At 35.7% G+C, this 22,684-nt stretch overlaps 1 protein-coding gene across 1 annotated transcript; it reads left to right on the forward strand.

The window, feature by feature from the left end:
• The first annotated feature begins 11,399 nt into the window (after positions 1-11,399).
• Positions 11,400-12,326, forward strand: LOC123250739 (taste receptor type 2 member 3-like). The gene has a single exon (XM_044679968.1). The coding sequence runs from the start codon at positions 11,400-11,402 to the stop codon at positions 12,324-12,326; it is 927 nt and encodes a 308-aa protein (XP_044535903.1).
• Positions 12,327-22,684: the final 10,358 nt, after the last annotated feature.

Below are 22,684 nucleotides of genomic sequence, written 5' to 3' on the forward strand. Positions count from 1 at the left end.
TATCTGGCTCTATTGAGGGCCAGAAATGGCTCTTTCTGCAGGAGCCATAAAGTCAATTTTTTTTCAGGCGCTGTTACAGGAGCACGCACTGTTATAGGAGCGTGCACTGTGAGCACTGTACAGCTCTCAAGAAATTACATTTTAAAAAATTAAAAAATGCGGCATTTATGGCTTTCATGGCCAGAAAGGTTGCTGACCCCTGCCCTAGACCAATTCAGAAAAGTTTCATTTTACCCAAAAGAGGAAACACATGCTTAGGAACCACATGGGTTCTAGCATTTTTTACCCTTAGCAGCTACTTAATCCTATACTTAACCTCAGACAAAAGGTTCCCAGCCTGCCCTCCATCCAAAAGTTAATTAAATAGTGAGGTGTGACATACTTAAAAATGCAAAGTACTTAAAGGGACCACATCCTTACCTGTAAATTCTCATACCTTGACCTTAACCACTAGCCCTCATAAGCTAGTCAATACCACCATCTGCTGGCAAAAACCAGAATTACAAACAATCTAATAATTAAATTTAAACATGATAAGAAAACCATTCAAAATGATTTTTGATAGAATTTCCCAAGCTGAAGTAACATTGTTTCTTTGGCATTTAAATTAACTCATAATCCTAGATAATATATCACAGTGGATATACTTAATACTGTTCCTGGGTATGCTTATGATAGCAGGATTTGTAGCCATCCATCTGTCTCTCTAAGAGAAGACTGACAAACAGTCTGAATAATCTGCAACACATCCAATATGGGGTTTGTACACACTTTGCTCAGTGCTGGTATGGAGATCCCCAGAGTTGTAACCAAAGCAAATTTAGATGGATGATGATACCGAGGAGGAGAAGGAAATTTAAAGAGTCTGGAGGTGATCTTTAAGCCTTTTCAGACACCATTGTTTTATTAATGTTAACTCTTTTCAGTTTTGTTTCCCCTCCATAACAGTGAACAAGTCTTTTTAACATGGCCATTGGAATGAAGAAAAGGACTCTGGAATACAGTGCCAATCCCATCACATATATTGTATTTGCTGATTGTTTTAAGATTTAATTTTGTTTGTTAATCATCACACATATGATGGATGGACTCCCTCAAACTGGTTACAACCTCTATACAACCTTTGTAGAATTTAATGACCTAATAATTTAAATTATTTTAAGGGGCCTTCAGAAATAATTTTTAGATATGTAGTAGCATCCACTACCTCTGATGATTTGCCTGCCTCTGATTTTTTTGTAACAAGAGATAAAGGTTCATTTAGTAGTTGAAGTGATTTATTATATATACCCCACCTCCACATCTGTAAAAATGTAATGGATGAGATATATAACAGTCTCATACAAGAGAAGCTGGGAAGATGTTCCTAGGTCATGGTACCCCTGGATGGCTCACAAGAGGGAGCATCTTGCAGGAAGTCTAAATACCTTTCTGCATATTTTTTTAACCCTTCTGCTTATTTTACTCTACTTCTCCACCAGAATGATCTAAATTCCTGGTGACATTTTAGACCCAAAAAAGGGTTTTCATTAATAGTACAGAGGTTTTTTTGTTTGTTTGTTTTTTCTGGGGTCCTCTGCCACATTTGATGTGTTGGCAGTAACAGATTTATTAAAAATATTTCAGCCAAGGTTGAAAGATTTGCTATATCTGTAGAACTCGTGATAAGTATTCATGAGTTCATAGGATGTTGTTTTTTTTAAAGTCACATGCATTGAATATAATAATTCATAGAAAAGTGGACACTGTTTTTGGAGAACACATTGAATTTCTAAATTTTTATTATTGTTTATCCTTTTATTTTTCTAATAGAATATTTGGTTTTTTCCTTTTTTTATTTCTTGTACTTAAAGTATGTGTAATCAATATTAATCTTTTTTTTTATTTTACAGTAATATAAGCTTAAAATATATCTGTTCTAACATTAATTCATACCCAAAAAGCTTTAGACTATGGGAACCTGTCATTTATTGATAAATGTTATGAGACTGTGATTAATGTTTGTGCCTGAGCCCAGGAAAAGGGAACAAAAGAGCCATTATATAGTGCCAAGAAGAACAAGTTCAAGGAAACCAACCAATCCTGATGGGATTGATGAGAATCTGCACAGTACCTAAGAGCACAAAGGTTAAAAAAAAAGACCAAGCCAATCCAAGCAGGATTGTTGAACTTCTATACCAATTATAAAGGACTTGACCTAGTGTGAGACTCAAATGCTTGACATATGTTAAGATGTAGGAGGCTTCGTACCACACTGTCAATCAAGTACCAAAGGTTGGCCATCATCCTGGCTCACCCTATCCCTGAGAGTGAAGGTAAATCAGACCAAAGAATGACACTTCCCTTGCACACAAAAATCTGGTCCTCTTTTCTTTCTTATAGCATAGCAACTTCCTGTAGTGCTGGCTGCAAATGAGTGAGTACAATATTACTGCATTTTGTCCAGATTTATGGGACAGAATTTACTTTAATTTGATCCTATTACAAGGGCCTGTTAGAAATTACTTAAATTGTACACTAATAAAAGGGCCTGGTGTTAATTTATTCTTGTTTACTTAAAAATGTATATATACATAGATTTTTGATATTTTGATTCTTATTTGAATTTTTTTATTTCTCCCAAAGTTTAATTTTTCTTCTTTTTGTTTTTCTTTTTATGTTTTATGCTTTTCTTTTGATAATTGACTAATACACCCCATAACTCAATGACATATTTTGAATTGATCTGGGTGTTGGTCAACACCCTCTTCAGCAGGGATTGTATTTTTGTAAAATTCCAAGATTTAAAATTTTGTTTGAGAAAAAATTTTCAGGAAATTGCTAATGCTAATACCTTGAATCCTGAAAATGGACTATTTGGAGAAAGATGCCTGTAGAAACCTACACTGATTCAAGACAATCCAGAATGAACTTTGGCATGCAATTGATTGAACTTAAGGGGATTGAACAAAATTATTTTGAATTCTAAACTCTTATGCCAAAGGAGATTGCCCCCAATTGGATTTTTGTCAATGGGTCTAGCAAAACATTGTTTTTGCTCTCTCTCTCTCTCTCTCTCTCTCTCTCTCTCTCTCTCTTCTATTCTTCTCTTATCTCTAACTATTGTAGTTAGAAGATTTTTAGGGGTATAAGATGATTACATCAAATGATCAATTGGGGAGATGAATCTCCCTAATGATCACAAGGGGGATTGTGATAATGAGATTAAATCTACCTTGCCCATTCTTAAATCTAATAACCAAAAGTGTATACAAATCCACTTAATTCCCAAGTGGGGAGGTCTGTGACCCACATGTGCAAAAATGGGTGATGAATCAGAATTGACTGACTGCCCCCTACGCAGTCCTAAGGAAAGCATCTGTTGTGATTGGACACATAAACTAAGAGGAAGGCATGGGAAGTGATGAAAGAAATGGCCTGGGTAAATTAAGAGAGCTTCTGGGGCTCAGCCTTTTGACTCTCTTCTCCTTTGTGTCTTGGATCTGAAGGAGCTCTTCTTGTTTGTGACTTGGACCAGGAGGAGCACTGGCTCCTGGGACCCTGAGACTTTGGTGAGACTGTTCTTAAATCTTCCCCTTAGAACTACACGTGATGAATGAAGAAGACTGACTACCTTAGCCTCCAGAGGGGCCCTTGATTGGGAGAAGCCCTCATGACTAAACCCCTTGTTAATTGACTTTTAGGCTCTCTGGCTGGGCCTCTGGGGCCCTGCTGGAGTAAAGCCCAGACTTGAATACAAATCTAATTCATTAAGTTAGATTTCTTACTTTATCCCCTTCTCATTTTCTTTACTTCCATTCTCTCCTATATTTTGTAAATAAATTACTAAAATCATTTTAGGAATTGGTATTTATTCAGTTCCTTGGCGACCACACCTTTAAATATTAATACATCCCTTCAAAACCCCCTTTTTTCCCTCTTACACCCATAAAACTCTGGCTACAATCATTCATTGCACAGCATCCTGTTCATGATTTCCATAATCCTTTCTTAAGATATATATGAGGATATATTTGCTTCTTAGAATTTTGTAGCTACAATATAAATCAATAAACATTGCTTGCACTAGTATACATACATGAATAGTCAAGCACATATCTTGTACTAGAAAGTTATTCTCCATCCACTACAGAATCATAGAAAGCACTCATATGTAGAATCCCCAAAGGAAAATCCATAAACACCACCTGAAGGCTTTTGATACTCACTGAGAAAATGACCAAAGGTTATTTACTAACCTTGTTACTTGCCAAGAAAGTTTAAGAGACTCAATTCACTGGAAACATGCATACTCATATCAATTGGCTAGTATCCCATAAGTGTTGATTGTTACTGAATTTCTTTTGTTTTCACTTCTAAAACTTTATGAGCTTTCCTCCTTTTTCTCTCAATAAAAACTTCATAGAAAAATATCTGTCTGGGTCTAAATGCCCCCATTACACATGACTTATGGAAGAGACCCTATATATCCTTTGTTTTAGCTTAATTTGAGCAAATCAGGAAACATTACAGTCTCATACATTTATTCCCCTCAAATAATTACCAAGATTAATGATAAAATAATCTTACATTTCAAGAAGATATAGCAGATAACACTTAGACACATATAACATCCTGGAACCTTACAAAAGAAGGAGTGTTTCTAACACATACTTTGGAGATAGGACTTATCCTATACAAAACTGAAAGATGAAAAGCCATCTTTGGAATTGCTGTATAACCATTCCAGGAAGTGATTTGGCATATTATCACCTTTATTTGGGCACATATTTGTCAGCATGTAGTATCCCACTCTCGTCTCCCAAAATACATACAATTGAAGATCATTCAATAAATCTCTTTGGGGTACTTAATTTTTGTGTATGGATTCCTTTTATCTCTCTTTAATGTGGATGCTGAGTGATCACATAATCAATATTTGAAGAGATATTTGCTCCAGAAGGAATTTAAATGGGTAGGAGAAACTGAATGATTCTCTTTCTCATTTTATTTTATTTGGATTTTATTGTTCCCAATTATATGGAAAAAAAAACAAATTTTAGGCTTCATTTTTAGAACTTTTGAATTCCAAATTATCTCCCTCCTTCTCTGCTCTCACTCTTCATTGAGAAGGCAAGCCATTTGATATAGGTTAAGCAAATACAGTCAGGCAAAATATATTTGCATATTATTCATGTTGTGAAAGAAAACATAACTTCTACCTGGAAAAAAATGAAAAATACAGTTTTAAAAAGCCTACTTTAGACAGCAATCAGATTCCATAGTTCTTTCTCTGGAAGCAGATAGCATTGTTCATCATGGGTCCTTCAGAATTGTCTTTATTGCTGAGAATACCTAATCCTTCACAGTTGATCAGTATACAATATTGCTATTACTGTGTACTATGATCTCCCAGTTCCAGCCATTTCACATTGCATCAGTTCATTTAAGTCTTTCCAGGTTTTTCTGGGAACATCCTAACACATAATTTCTTATAGAACAATATTATTCCATCATATTCATATAACACAATTTGTTCAGCCATTTTCTAATTGATTGATTTTCCTTCAATTTCTAATTCTTTGTTACCACAAAAAGTAGCTATAAATATTTTAGGCATATATTCCTTTTTTATGTTTTGGTGTTGCTTTGGGATATACATCTAGTGGTATGGCTGAGTCAAAGTGTATGCACACCTTTAAAGCATTGTTCCAAATTACTCTCCAGTCTGGTTGGATCAGTTCACAACTCTAAAAACAATGCTTTGGGGTTTCAAACATACAGCTAGCTTTCATTTATTTTAAAAGTATATAATAAATTCAACATGTCACTTTCAAAACTTCATTTCTTCTCTGTTTTTTTCTTCTAAACTTCCTTCAGTTCTCTTCATTGCAATGCTTAAATATGAAACATCTACTAAAATACTAGACAAAAGCAGGAATAACTAGAGCATCTACTCAATAATAGGAATAATAAAATAAGCAAGGGACCAACCATCCCCAAAAACTGATAATCAATTACCACCTATGAAATAAACAAGTCAGCCTAGTAAATCACCAAAGAACTCTGAGAGGCAGGAGAAAGGACGTGCCAGGAAAATTAAAACATCTAACATTTCCCCTCAAACCTGGACAGAAACTGCCTAAGACCCTGAATACTGGACCCTTGAGAATAGTGGTATCTCCCTGACCACTGGAATTAACTTCCATCCCAGATATTACAGTAAGTACACTGTCCTTTAAAGTAAAAATATAAATTGCTGATGAACTGCTACCAACTGCCAGTTAAGGTCAAAAGTCTCAGAATTGGCAGCAGCCCTCCCCTTCCTCCAAAAAAAAAAAAAAACAAAACACTAATCTTGCTTCCAATCCAAACTCCTCTGCTACTATTCTAGGAAGCACCTACTTTGAAGATGATGCCTGGAAACTACATCTAAAAATGCTATAACTACAACCTATTGGAAATTCAAAAAATAAATTTGCAGTCATGCAGACCTTGATTGTAAAATATGATTTTATCATCTGAAGTGACATTAAAGACAAGGGATTTGCTTTGTAGCTGCTGCTCCCTAAGAAATTTGTAAAATCCCTAATATAAAAATCTTTCTCCTTAGAAGGAAAAATATAACAAATCCAGACAGCATACTAAAAAGCAGAAACATTCTCTTGTTGACAAAGGTCCAGATAAAGCTGAGAACTACAGAGCCAATGATTTCGAGCTGTGGTGCTAGAGAAGACTTTTGTGGATCCTGTAGAAAGCAAGGAGATCAAAACGATCAATACTTAAAGAAAATAATTCAGAAAATAAAGGTTAACAGAAGCTGAAGCTTAAATACTTTGGGCACATAATGAGAACACAGGATTCTGGAAATGACCCTGACATTGGAAGACATTGAAGACAAAATTAAAAGAGGATGGCAGAGCTGAGATAGATACATAGAGTCATGGAAACAATGAACATGTACACTCATAGACTTTGAGAGATAGTGGAGGTAGAAGGGTCTGGTTGCATGGTCCATGGGGTCATGAAGAGTTGGGTACAACTGAATTAATGTAAAACAATAACCACAGGACTCTTATAATAGCAAAAATTCAAAGTTCAAAACACACACTAATTCAAAAGTTATTTGTAAATTGATTTCTGCTTCATTTTAATTTCTGAAACATCTAAGTATCCAATTAGATTTTCTAATAAAATTGATTTACCTGTTATACAACTTTTCTCTTTTCCTATGAACCAGGAAAGAGAACACTTAAAATATGAGGTGAAATCATTTTTATTTTGCTCCAATGTTACTCCTTACAAACTCTTCTCTAATTAGAAAAATGACTTTCCTTTCTTGCTTGTGAAACAACCATTCCTGGGCATAGGAAATGCTCTGAATTCCCTTGAAACAGATTTTAATGGATGTAAATTTCAAACTAGCTAGAATACTTCAACATTTTGTAAAAACTCATTTAAGTTATAATTTGGAAACACATAATTGAAAACTTTCCTTTTAGTCACAAACTCAGTTTCTAATTAATCATGAAAAAAAATTACACAATCTGAGAGAAAACATTCTCTTATTTCTTATCTATCTTTCCCTCCTCACACCCTAAAACTTCCTCAGAATTTGGATGTAAAAAATGAAGACTTCATGATGAAGGCTTAAAGAGCTTTTAAAGAATAGATCACAAAATACAGAGAGATTTTTATTTTCCTTCTAAGTTACATGCACACATGATTCTAAAAGGAAAATGACACAACAAATCAAATACAGAACCAGTTATAAATATACAGACAAACAAACAGACAGTTATAAAAGTTCCAATATTTCTTTACTGCTGAAACTATAGTTACCAGTTTTAATTACCTCTCTGCAAAAAAGTATTTACTGGTTCAAATTAACTCATTAAGTCTTCACATATTGCTTTACACAGTCTGCTACTGCATACTTCTCTCTCCCAAACACACATAAAACAGATTTGCTCTATAATTTCTCATTTTCCTAAAGACCTTGCTGACTAGAGAACAAGGTTGTAACATCACTAAGCCCCTAAGTCGGACTTCAAGCAAGAAAAGGACTCAGAAGAACACTACCTACTCCTAGGCTAGAATATATAATTTATTCAACTTCCACCGCCCAACAAAAAATAATTTTGAAGAGCATCATACAGGAGCATTTCTAAGTATATATGGATAGGAAAACAGGATTTCCTCCCTCTAGAACTTCAGAGAATGTCAAATGTCAAGCTCTTCCTCTATCCTCCAAAAAAAATTAACGTCTTCATTAAAGACTAAAAGCTCATTGTATGTCTCAGTAAATATCTTTCAATTCTGGGAGGAGAGATCTTTGAAGGATGAATTCTTTTCAAAAGATAGTTCTAAAAACGTACCAAGTTTTAAATATCGCCAATTATTTACAAATCTTGTAACTTATAATCTTCTGATATAAATTAGGTTACAAAACAAATACAAAATTAAACATACATTATTATTCACTCACCCTCTTTTGCCTAGAGGAAAAAAAAAGATTGTTGGGAATCTGGAGAGAAATAATCCACAACCAAAAGTACCTAACAGAAACTCTCCATTTGTGGAAAATTATTCCCCTTGAGTCCAATAAAATAGGGGAGGTCTTGATAAAGATCTGGAGGGTGGCACTTCTTTCCCTATCTGACTATCACTATTAAAACTTAATAAAATGGAACCCTGAAGTAAATCTCTGAGCAAGAGAACATTTATTACATGGCCATGCTCTATGTCAATAAATGGGTCAGTGGTTTGCTTCCATTTATGCCAAAGGTCCCAAGCAAAAGAATACTTCCCCTTTTTTATGTTTTGGGAGTAAAGAGCAAAAAACAAGACAGGGTAGATGACATCATGGCTGCTAACAAAGGTGAAGCATAGAGAACATGATTGGTTGGAAGTTTGGTCATGTGTGCTAGCAAGGACGCTACCCCTCTTCTTCTGTCATAAGAATAAGAAGTGTTCATTACTTGAGTGCAAGTGTGAGATAGTGGTCTAGACTTGAGGACAGCAATGCAGAGATCCTTGAAGGATAGCTCCAAGTGTAAAGATATGAGGCCAAGGAGCAGCAAAGTGGCTCAATGGTTTGCAAACCTGGCTTTGGAGATGTGAGGTTCTGGTATCAAATCTAGATTCAGACACTTCCTAGCTGTGTGGCCCTGGGAAAGTCACTAAATTCCAATTGGTTAGCCCTTACCATTCTTCTGCCTTAGAACCAATATTGTATTGGTTCTAAGGCAGAATGTATGGGTGGAAAAAATATATATAAGGATGATCTCTCTTTGTGTTTCCCTCCCCCCAAGATCAGCTAAATTCCTTGCAGTAAGAATAGATCAGTAACTAGCAAGAGAAATGGATTTCTAAAATTAGCCCTTTAAAAGCCAGCTGAATTCTGAACTAAGTTCAGAGTCAAGAAACCAAGACTTAAAGCAATTTTAAGATTGAAGGGGCTACAGGACAAAATCAATTACTTGTAAATTGGTTCAACAAGAAAATGATACAGAATGGATTTCAATCTTCTCAACAACAAAGATTAAGTCATTTTTCACAATAGGGCTAAGAACTTGGATCTATGATTTCTTTGGTATAGGAAATTTCTGAACAAGAAACCACACATGGTCTATGCAGGTAGTTCTCTTCTATTTTTTTAAACCCTTAACTTCTGTGTATTGGGTCATAGGTGGAAGAGTGGTAAGGGTGGGCAATGGGGGTCAAGTGACTTGCCCAGGGTCACACAGCTGTCTGTGTCTGAGGCCAGATTTGAACCTAGGACCTCCCATCTCTAGGCCCTACTCTCAATCCACTGAGCTACCCAGCTGCCCCCTCTTCTCTTCTATTTAGAGAGAGTAACCTACACAACTGAGGTATTAAGCGTTAATCAGCCTAGATGTGTCAAATATAACACTTGAACCCAGGTCTTCCTGGGTCTGAGACCAGCTCCCTCTCCTTTTCATTTGCCCCTTGATTGATAACAAAGTGAATTGTGGAAGCTCCTGAATTTTACCTGTAAGTTCTTATTACTTTAAATTTTGTAATAAATTGTGTCTTATGTTATAAGAAAAAAATCTAAAGATTCAGAGATATTATGTTATAAGAAAAAAATTGGATCCCATTATTTCGGTATATCATCAATACTCCACTCTGTGAATAACAATGTGTCTTCTCCTCTCTTTATGGTATTTACCTATGCCTCCTATGGAATACTTCTCCACTGCAGAAGAAAATGGCATTCCAGTATCTTTGCCTACAAAATCCAATGAACAGTGTGATACATAGAGTCACAAAGAGATGGACACAACTAAATGACTGAACAACAACCACCAATAGAATATGAAATCTACCTCCCTGTATGTTTGACCCAAAAGCACATTTCTTAGAGTAAAATGAGACCTCAGCTTTTTAATGATTTGATGCTCTCTCTTCACTGTGGTTCTCCTGTACCTTGAAACAATGATTCCTCATCTCTGAATGGCTCTAAGAAAATAATCATTTTTAATGTAGTACTCTAAGGTTTGCAGAGTGTTTTGTTATTATTCTCAAAATCAATGTGTTGGGCACCATCAAAATGGTTAAATTATCAGAAAATTATGAAGTTTTACTAATATAAATAATACAAAAGAAGATGTATTAGAATTTCTCTTGCTTGCCAACCTAAGTACTACTGAATTTTTTCTTCTATCTGACTTGAAACTGAACCTTGTGTGGTTTTTCTGTCTATCAGAATATTCTTTCCTTGAGAATAGAATTGTCTCACCTTTCTACTTGTATCTCCAGCCCTCATATGTTAAGTGCTTTTTTATTCGTTGATGTCTACATTATCTCATTGATTCTTACAACAACCCTATAAAGTAGGTGCAATTATTTTCCTGAGATTCAGAGAGCTTAAATAACTTGCACACTATCACACAGATAATAAGCATCAGAAGCAGAATTTGAATTCATTTCTTCCTGATCTCAAGTCCAACACTCTATCCTGGGGCCCTGATGCTTCTCCCTCTGGATAGCTGGCATGGAAATCTAATATCTGTGTGGACCTGCAACCTTTGGATTTCAAATACTAATACTTTCTTCCCTGTGACTCTGTCCCCTCCCTTCTCTGTCATACTGCACCAATTTGCATCCCAGTATAGAGTAGCTCAGTCTTTTCTCTGATCAGTTGAATCTAGGGTCTGGACTCCAGAAACACCTGTAGATCTTAATCTGAATGAATCAAGATAGTTGCTGTAGAGCTGATCACAAGAACTTCTGGGTCCTTTCTGGACAGTGACAGAAGCATTCCCAAGACTAAGAAGGGAAAATCACCACCATAGTTGAATAGCTGGCATTTCTGTCTTCCTGACAGTATTCAGGGAAGATAGAAGAAAAAAAAAAGCAAGGAGAACCAGGGTGAGGTTTTGCCATCCACAGACATGACAAATCTTATATTAGTAGTAGTAATTTTGTTTGTGACCTTCATTATTTTCTTTCTGAGTACTTGGATAAATGGCTTCATTGTGTTGCTGCGATATATTACTTGGGTCAGAGACAGGAAAATTTCTTTGTCTGACTTTATCATCCTGAACCTGGCTCTCTCCAGGATCATCCTGCATGGGATACCAATGATGGTTTTCGCTGTAACCATATTTTATCCCCATTTCCATCACTTGGATATATTTTTGTATATTGTTGATATTTTCTGGATGTTTACCAACAACTTAAACATCTCTCTGACCTCTTGCCTCAATGTCTTCTACTGCCTGAAGATTGCCAGTTTCTCCCATAAGGCTTTCCTCTGGCTCAAGAGAAAAATATCTCATGTGGTTGTCTGGATTCTTCTGGGATCTCTGCTCTATTCCTGCTTCAGCACACTGGCATTGGTCCTGAAATTCCATGTTTATTCTGACATGAGTCAAATGATACGCTCAAGAAACGACACTGAAGAAATCAGAAGAATAAAAACTCACTATTATCTCTTGCATTTTCTTGGTACTCTCTGGTCATTCATTCCATTCTCCTTGTCCCTGCTCTCCTCTGTCCTGCTCATTCTCTCCCTAGTGAGACATACCAAGCAGATGAAGCATCATTCCACTGGCACCAAGGATCTAAGTACCATGGCCCATGTGAGAGCCACCAAAGTCATCCTCTTTTCTTTCATACTCTTCATTGGATACCTCCTCACCTTCTTTCTTGCTATGTATAGTTTTTTCTTTCCACATTTTCTGCTGGTAATGATTTTGTCACTAATTTTCACAGTTTTTTCCTCTGTTCAAACCTTTACTCTAATCCTGGAAAATCAGAAGCTAAAGCAAGAATTCCTCTGGATGTTTCAGGTCATAAAGAGGAGGCCAAAATGTTAGGCCTTGGGAACTTTCATCTGAGACTTGAGAAAAGAGTTCACAAATTTTAAATGTTTCAGGAATGTGCTCTTTCATCACTTTCCTCCATCTCTTACTCTTTATAACTATAACAATTCTATAACAAACTCTATAATATTTTGTGCTTGATAAAAATTAAGGATGTAATATCATATAAAGGAAAGAGCCCCATAACTGGATCCCCAAAACTTGGATTAATTTCTCTACTTATTTTTGAGAGCTTGAAAAAGTTATTTTATGCTTCTCAACCTTCATTCTATTATCCACAAAAAGGCAATCTTGGATCACCAGATTACTAAATTCCCTTGAAGTTTTAAAATACAATGCAATAATTAATTAATACAATACAATAATTAAAATACAATAATTAATTAATACAATACAATAATTAAAATACAATAATTATAACCTCTTAAGACACAGATCAGAATTCAACCTCTTTCCTGATCTCTCTTTCCACCAGCAAATCTAACTCTTGGTGAAGTCTAAACTTATCACTGACTATGATCCCCAGTATTCATAAAAACACAAAGTCTCATTCTTTGGAAGAAGTCTATGACAAGATCAAAATTTCTAATTCTGTCCATTATATTTAGTCACATGTAAATAAAATTACAATATGGCCATATCAAGGTCATAAGAGTACAGTTCTACTTAGGCTAAGAGAGGGCTGAAACACCTACAGCTCAAAGCTATTTTATTATTATTTTTTAAAACCTTCATCTTTTTTCTTAGATTCGATATTAAATATAGGTCTAAGGCAGAAGAGTTGTAAGAGCAAACCAACAGCAAACTTGCCCAAGATAGCACAGCTAGGAATTGTCTGAGGTCTGAGGTCTGCACGACCTTTTGTCTCTAGGATTGTCTCACAAAGAAAATGGGAGTCAAGCTATTTAAGTGACTTGTTTAAGATCTCATAGGTATTAATCATTCGGAGAAGCATTTGAAATCAGTCCTCTGACAATGGAGCCATGGACTATAAAGACCTTTTCTTCTATATTTCACTGACCTCAGACCTCAGTCATCCACTTTAGTTATATTGCATAGTGTTATTACGTTTTATGAATTGATGAAGTCATAGCACTCACTATTGATAGCTTGGGTTGAATTATATAATCTCATGCAAGTGCTTAAGCAAAATAAGATAAGAAATAGTAGGATGCTTAGTCCTGTATCAATACCTGAATGGTGAGGAGGGGAGTACTCTCTTGCAAGAGACTATATAGGAAAGATATAAATGATTTTACCAACACCCTACTTTCTTGTTCTCCTTATTCCTTCCTATTGCATTTACATGCAAAAATGGATCTCTAGAAGCAAGATGAATTCTGATTAGTGAGTCTATAGGCATCCCTCCAACAAAGATCTGGCATCAGGGCAAATGGCATCTTCTGATTCTCAAATTCTATTTTCCCCAAACTGGACTCAAGGAAACCCACCACTCCCAGACAAAGAACGATGCTTTTAATGTCCTCCTGCTTCACTAGTAGTACCATTGGCACCCAGAAAAAGCAATAAATCCCTTAATGTCTGGGAAAGAACATGAAGATTCATCAACTAGAAACAAAACAGAGCCATGCCTGAGAGCCAAGCTAGACAAAGAAGTTCATAGCTGGAAAAAGCCCAGCAGTGGTGTCAGTTGTCTCATCTAAAATTCACATATAAAAAAAAAAAACAATCATCTTACCAAGATTTGAATACTTGGTGTGGGACTTTGTGGAATGTGATGTCACTATACTTTTTATAGATATTTCTCTGGTTCTTGCTATTTACTAGGCAAAATATGGTACCAAAACACTCTGATTTTGTTGCTGACAGCTATATATAATTAGTCATGTAAAAGGAGCAATGAATGGTTGAATGAGGGGATGATTAAACCTGGAGTAGCTTTCGGTAGATTTACAGTTAAGGGGGCTCTTGAGTGCAACGTGTACAATAATCACAAATACATAATGTACTGCTGTTCAATATACCTGTAAATCTCTAACTACTATAATTCATTTTATAGCATCCAGTTCATGGCTTCTATAATGCTTTCTTAAGTTGAAAATTAGGATATATTTGTTTTTTTGGAATTTGTAGCTACAAGTGTTGTTTTTTTCTTACTGAAGAACATAAATTAATAAATATTACTTGCTATAGAATATAGCATATAAAGGATATTTATGCATAGAGTCAAACATATTCAATTTAAAACCTTTTTCTCATTAGGATTTTTGTCTATTAGAAAGCTATTCCCCATCCTCTACAGAATCAGTTAGCATCCATGTGTAGAATACTCAGGAGAAAACCCATAAACACTGAGAGAATGATCAAAGGCCATTTTACTAACTTTGGTATTGCCAAGCAAGGTTAGGGCCTAAATTCCCTGAGAACATTCAAGTTCATATCAGTTGACTAGTATCCTATAAGTGTTCATTGTTTCTGAATTTCTTCTGTTTTCAGTCATAAAAACTTCTGAGGTTTCCCACCTTTTCAAATAATAATAACAACTTTATAGATAAATGTCTGTCTGGACCCAAAAGACCTCATAACACCTGTCATTTGGACATGACTCTATGGCTTCTTTTTTTTTGTTAACTGAACAAATCAGGAAACTTTCCAATATCATACTTTTAATCCGCTCGACCAATTACTGATCTCAAAGATCTCAAAACTTGAATTTGTAAGAAGAGGTAGGAAATAACATCTTACACTGCCATAGCATCCAGAAATTCAACAAAAGAAGGAGCATTCCTAATATGTGGAGATGGGATTTATCCTCTTAATTAAGGAGTCACCTTTGGAATTCTGCCTCATCATCCCAATTAAGAATTGCCACACCATGATCACATTGTAGGAACACTTTTATGGATCTCACTACCATTTCTATATTGTGATAGAATATTCTTTAATAAATCTCTTCAAGACACATAACTCATGTGTTTGGATTCCTTTTCTTCTCTTTAATGTTAGTGCTAGTGGCTACATATTTAATATTTGAAAAAGTATTTGACCCCAAAAGAAGGAATTGAAAGAGGTAGGAGAAAATTATTCTTTCTCATTTTAAACTCCTGAAATTCACAGTCCCTATTCCAATTGTTTGCAGAGAATGGTCCAAAATTTGGAAGGGATATATAACAAGTCATTTAATTTTTCTATTCCTCCCTTTACTCATATGTAAAAACAGAAGTACAGTCTACATGATTTGATGTGCTCCTTCCACCTCTAAAATTTCATGATTCTAATTAAATACCTATGTATTGGCACTAGATCCATTTAACAAGCATATTGTCTTTTAAATACCTATGTGACATTAGGTGTTTTAAACATGATTTTAATTGCATTTTTAAATGTGTTCCTGATTTAGAAGTTGATAAAGTAAGTGAAACATCATCCATTCCCACTCAGGATACCAAGAGACACTGAAATTGCCAAGTAGAAGAAGAAAAGAAAAGAACTAAAAATTCTCTGAGATCATTCTAGAAACCCTGCCTGTTAATTCCCAAAGTCCCTTAGTTAATTAATCCCTTTGGCAAAAAGCAAAAGATTAAAAAAGGTGAATAGGAAGAGATGCTGGCAACCGGTCTTCCAGATATTTAATATGGCATTAAATTAAGGGCTGTTAACCTTTTTACTGGAGTCACAGAACCTTTGGGTAGTCTAGACTCCTGTAAATAATGTTTTTAAATGTGTGAAATAACTCATAAGGGTTACAAGGAAAGCCAATCATATTAAAATACATTTGTTACCATATTTTTTTAAATTTACAAGTCAGGTTAAGAATACCTGTAGGAAAGAAACACACTTTAAAACGAGATCCATGGAGTAAAAATAAAGGGCTAGAGCAGGGTATACTATGTCTTAGCTAATACAAAGAAAGCAAGAGTAACCATCATAATCTCTGACAAAGTTAAAGCCAAAATAGATTTAATCAAAAGAGATAAACAGAGAAACTATATTATCTAAAAAGGTACCCTAGATAATGAAACATTATCAGTATTAAACCAATATGCACCAAATATAGAGCATCCAAATTTTTCAAGGAAAATCAAAATGAGTTACAAATAGACAAGAAAAAATAATTGTGGAGGATTTCAATTTTCCCCTCTCAGAACTAGATAAATCTAGCAGAAATGAATATTTAAAAAGTCAAAGAGATGAATAGAAACTTTGTTAAGTTAAATATGATAGATATCAGGAGAGAAATGAATAGGAATAGAAAGGTATATGTCATCTTCTCAACAGTGTATGGTACTGTGACAAAAATTGAGCATATATTAAGGTATAAAAGCATTATAATTAAATTCAGAAAAGCAGAAATATGTATCCTTGTCTAACTAATGAAAAAAATTCTATATAAAGGACCATGGAAACATGAATTTAAAAATAATTGAGACTAAAGAACTTAATCTTAAAGAATAAGTGGATTAAGAGACAGATAAGTAGCTGAATGAATAGAGAGGCAGGCCTGGAGATGAGAGTCCCTGGGTTCAAGTCTGACCTTACATTCCTAATTGTGTGCTCCTAGGCAAGTCACCTAACCCCAAAAGCCTGGCCCTTAATACTCTTTTGCCTAGGAACCAATATTTAGTATCTATTCTAAGACAGAAGATAAAGGTTTAAAAAATGAGTAAGTTAAAATAACAAGTCATTGGAACAATGAGTAATTTAGTTAAAGAGAATGATAATAAGGAAACAACACATAAAATTTATTAAATATAGTAAAAACAATAATTAGAGGAAAATATATATTAATAAAATAGAAAGAATAGATGAATGAATTAGAATTGCATTTTAAATAATAGAAAAAGAATAAAATAAAAATCCTCAAACACCAAATTGGAAATCCTAAAAATCAAAGGTAAGATCCATACAATTTAATATAAGAAAACTGTTGGATTAATAGAAGTTGGTTTTATTTTTAAAAATCAACAAAATAGATAAGCCATAGGCTAATATGATTTTTTAAAAGAGAGAAGCCATATTGCTATTATTAAAGATGAAAAGGGTGAATATACCACCAATGAAGACTAAACCAAAGCAATCATTAGGAGTTACTTTGCCCAATTATATACCAACAAATTTAACAATGTAAGTGAAATGAAAGAATATTTACAAAAACATAAACTGCCTAGACTAACAGAGGAGAAAATAGATATCTAAATAAAACTTTAAGAAAAAGAAATTGAATAGGCCATAAATGCCTAAAATAAATGCATAAAAGGCCTAAAAAACAAGAAGAAGCATCATTAGGAGCAAATAGATGTAAACCTACCTATCTATCTACCAAATTACTCTCCAAACAACTTTGATATAATACCTCAAAAAATATTTTGAGCAGAACTTACAAAAGGACATGTCCAAAACAACTTAGAAGGCTAGCATGAAAGATCTATCACACTTAGGTTGAAGTGGAGTGCAAAGGAGTACATTAACACAGGCTCTACTTTGGCAAGCCAACACAAGCCTTGGAGGCAGCTTAATCAATAGCAAAGCCTCCCAGAGCTGTATATACACCAACTGTAAAAGGGGGTAGGACAATTTCTCAGTAGGAAATTACTGGGGTTCCTTTGCAGGCTCTGGGTATAAAATTTTGTCACATTGTCCATAGGTAAATAGAAGTCACAATCCTGAGTTGTGGTTTCAGTGTGAGCACACACCAGCACTTGGGGTCAGAGGGGTGGCAAGGAACTTTAGTCACAATTTTAAGGCAAAAAAAAAGTGCTTGTGGAGACTCATAGACAAGAGCTCAGTTCAAGAGATATTAAACATACTTCTCCTTATACCATACCACCTTGAAAGAACTGAAAACTTCTAGATCCCAAGAGCTAGTTCTAAAGAGAGTTGAATAAAGAATCTGAAGCTTAGAACAGTACTCCTTTCACCACAGGAATGGAACCCCACAGTACCGATTTTTTAAAAAGTAAAAACCATGAAAAAGACTAGAAAATGAACAAATAAGAGAATCAAACAAAAAACTAATAGAAATAATTAACAACTTCAGCAAAGTTGCAGGATACAAAATAAGCACATATAAATCATCAGCACTTCTATTTACTCCCATCAAAGTTCAACAGCAAGAAATAGAAGAGAAATTCCATTCAAAATAACTCTAGATGATATAAAATAGCAGGGAGTAGACCTACCAAAACAAACACTGTGAGGAGAACCAGGGGCCTCCATTGAGCAAAGTTCTGGAAAGTCTAAAGACCCCCCACCGCCACCACCAGCAGCAAAGTTCTGGGGTAGCCATGGTCCAGCTAAAGCCAAATGCATAGTTCACTCCTCACCTGAAGCTTTGACCCCTCCTTTTCCTCCCTCTTTGTTGAAACTTGTAAGAGCTAAAATTGGTTTTGGTCAAATTAAGAGTTATAAAAAGTTGTGATCGCCATTTATAAAAATTAACTCAGGTCACGAGGCTATTAGTAGCTTTATTACAGCAAGGTAGAGATAGTAAAGGGGGAAATGTAGGAAGGAGGTAGAAAATATTGCCTAGCTAAATTCCCTAAGTCCAGATCCAAGTGCCTCACCAAAGAGAGCATCCCACCGAAGACAGGAGAAGAGCCAAAAAGCCAGTGTCTCTGGCCAGGGTCTTCTCAATCCAAGTGAGTCATCGAAGCCGAACTCCTTGAGCCAACAACACAGAATCTCCAACACAGAATGAAATGCAATGCAGAGACACCCACACAGTAGAATCCCTCCAACACAGAATTCCTACAACACAAAAGTAGTGCCTCCAATGCAGAAGTGCCTGTTCAGCTCTCTAGTCTCGCCTTTTATAGCCTTTTTCCATGTCACTTCCTATCTCTGGTTTCTACTTCCTTTCTCTGTGAGCTAGTCTATCACATCTCAGGAACCATGTAATGGGTGATAATGTAGTGGATAATATGATACTGACAGTAAATGTGAGTCACCAGGGGCCTGGGAGCCTGTAACTAAACTAGCAGGAGATTTGGATCTATCAGTGATGAGCAGCCTCAGCTGTGGTGCCCAGTCAATCTCCACTGCTAGGCTCCTTTAAGGTGTTAAGTGGGTGGCCCCTCCCTGTAGAAGTAACTGCCTTCCTCTTGGGTGAGAGCAGAACCCAGCAGGAAATGGGACTCAACTTCCTGGTTACAATGGAGGTTTAGCCTCCACTTCTCAGTAACCTCAACTTCTTAATATTCTTTCCTCTCTTCAGTCTCTTTAGCCTTGGTGATGTTGAAGGCATTACAGGAACTCACAGATTTAGGCCAAGGGATTTATTTTAAACTGGAAAGGGAAAACTGAGGTAAGAGGGTTCAAGGTCTTGTGAAGCTGTTGCTAGGGGCAACTGGCAAGTGTTGGCAATGGATCTATAAGGTAAAGTCAGGCTGAGGGAACCAGCCCTCAGCCAGAGATAACTTGTTACTGGCCTGATGTTATTTGATCACCAGCTAAACAAATAAAGTTGTAGAGTTGTTCAAGGGATGTCCCTAACCACTGGGCTACTTTAACCTAATTCCTGCCCACATTCCACAGCCCACCTCCCTTCAATCCCGGGGTCCCCAAGGGGAAGTCAGGGGTAGCTGGGTGTCTGGGTGAGGTCAAGGAAATCAGAACCCAAGGTTGGGTTTGCAGGGCTTTATATAGTCACAGCCCAACTGTCAGCACCTAGGATGGCACCTGCCAGGCCAGAGTTCCATTCTGCTAACTGACAGGATTGCCTAGGGTAATATTACAAATGCAAGAAATCCTGCATTTCAACTATCATAGTTTTATTTAATTTTCCTGGCATTGCCCAGGGGAGTGGGGGGTAGAAGGGCAGTGCTTGTGGGATCCACTTCCAGTCTCTTATGAATTTCCTTTTGTGATATTGGAAATTTGGGGTTCCTTTGATCTTGAGATCCCTGATCTAAACTTCCTGTGGACATTTGGATCTCATTTCAAACTACATTTCCATTGTAATAGAGGTAGGCAGGAAGTGTGATTACATAGACAGAGGTATAAAGACTCAGAACTTGATTGGTACTCTCTCTTTCCTGCTGAACAAGCCAGGTGGGCAGAGGAGATGGCACAGAATTTAAATTAGCTCTTATCAGGCACATGGCTTAATACCAATATGAATTATAATAAAACCCTAATATGAAGGAAAGACACCTAAAGGTACCAGATTTCAAACAATATTATAAAGTGGTAAGCAGCAAAACAATCTGGTACTGGCTAAGAAATAGAGTAATAGATCAATGGAATAGGTTAGGTAATTAGCACATGGTAGCTAATGTCCAATAACTACTAAGTGTTTGATATACCCAGTGATCCAAGCCTTTGATGAAAGAACTCACTATTTAACAAAAACTGCTGGGAAAACTGGAAAGCAGTATAACAAAAAGTAGGTGTAGACCAACATCCCATACTATACCCCAAAATAAAGACAAAACAAATATAAAGTGTGATACCATAAACAAATTAGAGGAACACAGAAAAGTTTACCTGTCAGATTTTTAGATAAGAGAAGAATTTATGACCAAACAATACGTAGAGAACATTACAAAAAATGAAATGGATAATTTCGATCACATTAAATTAAAAAAAATTTTATAAAGACAAAACAAATGCAATCATGATTAGAATGGAAACAACAAATCTGGGGGGGGGGAATTTATACAAAGCCTCATTTCTCAAATATATAGGGAAATTAGTCAAATTTATAAGAATACAAAGTATTCTCCAATTGAAAAATAGTCAAAAGATATGAACAGGCAGTTTTCAGAGGGAGAAATGAAAAATATCTATAGTCAAATGTAAAAGTGCTCCAAATTACTATTTATTAGAAAATTGAGAAACAACTCTAAAATACCACTTCATATATATCAAATTGGCTAGCATAACCAAAAAGAAAAATGATGTTAGAAGAGATGTAGTAAAAGTGAGACACTAATACACTGTTGGTGGAATGGTGAACTGATATATTTGTTCTAGAGAACAACATGAAATCAGGGTCAAAGGAGCAAAAAACTGCATATACTGTGACCCAAAAAATACCATTACTGGGATCTATATCCCAAAGAGATCAGAGATAAGGAGAAAGGACATACCTGTACCAAAATATTTACAGCACCTCTTTTTATAGTGGCAAATAATCAGAACCCAAAGGGTTGTCCATCACTTGAGGAATAGATGCATAAGTGTAGCATATGGATGTGATAGAATATTATTGTGAAATGATGAACAGAATGAGTTCATAAAAACTTATAAAGACATATAAACATGCAAAGTGAAGTGAGTAGAACCAGGAGAACAATGCATATAATAATAAAAGTATTATATGATGATCAATTGTGGATGACTAAATCATTATTGAAGCCATCCGTCCAGCAGCTCCACGAAGATTTCTAGTAGGTAGGACACTCAGAAAGGGGAACCAAGGACTGAGTGAAAATGGGTTATGGGTTAAGGACTAATGGAAAGAGAACATAAGGCAAGAATAAAAACACACAGACAAAGAAAGTTCTGGCATAAGATAGACAGTGAGTGAGCTCTGGTAGTCAAGAGCTTCATGGTTCAGAGCTCTGATGGTCAAGAGCTTAATCCTCGACTGTCATATTGCCACTTTTATTGGGGTTACAACAGTATAGGGGGAAGGGGAGAGCCAAGTGGTTTGATACATTAACATTATGAGGTAATCATCAGGAGATAAAAAATGCCAGAACCTAAAACAATAGGTAGAACTAACATTTGGATCAGGAGTCTATATGGCCTAAGGCATCTAGGGATATTTGATACATATGTTATTTGATCATTGTAGGTAAAGTTAAGAGACTGAGATAGCTGACCATTCTTCTGGAGTGTAGCCTTAGGGAGGGTCTATGAATTTGGCAAGGTTGATGCTTAATGTAACTCAAAATTATAGAAATCAATCATTAGCAGTACAAGAGTCAGTTTTTGAGCACTCTTAAAATAATATCACAATTAATGTATGCCTGGATTGCTACAATTATCAGCAAAGAAAGTTCTCAATATATCCACAGGGGACCCATGATTGAAAAATGCTATCTACAACCAAAGAAGGAAATGTTGGAGTCTGATTGTAGATCAAAGTATGCCATCTTCCATTTTGTTTCCTTCATGAGTTTTTTATTGTGTGAGATGTCTTCTGTCACAGCATGAGCAATATGGAAGTATATACTGCATGAAATCACTGATAAAACCTATATAAGACTAGTTACCACCTAGGAGAAGGGGAGGGAAAAAAGAGAGGGAGAAAATCTTAATCCTAAAATGTCAGAAAACAATTGTCAAAAAGTTTTTTCTATATGTAACTAAGAAAAGGAAGGAAGGAAGGAAGGAAGGAAGGAAGGAAGGAAGGAAGGAAGGAAGGAAGGAAGGAAGGAAGGAAG

The sequence above is a fragment of the Gracilinanus agilis genome, chromosome 5 (genome assembly GCF_016433145.1).
Source record: "Gracilinanus agilis isolate LMUSP501 chromosome 5, AgileGrace, whole genome shotgun sequence".
Taxonomy (NCBI): domain Eukaryota; kingdom Metazoa; phylum Chordata; class Mammalia; order Didelphimorphia; family Didelphidae; genus Gracilinanus; species Gracilinanus agilis.

Bases quoted from the DNA above. Each gene is read 5' to 3' on its own strand.
- LOC123250739 (XM_044679968.1), top strand. From the start codon at position 11,400: ATGACAAATCTTATATTAGTAGTAGTAATTTTGTTTGTGACCTTCATT.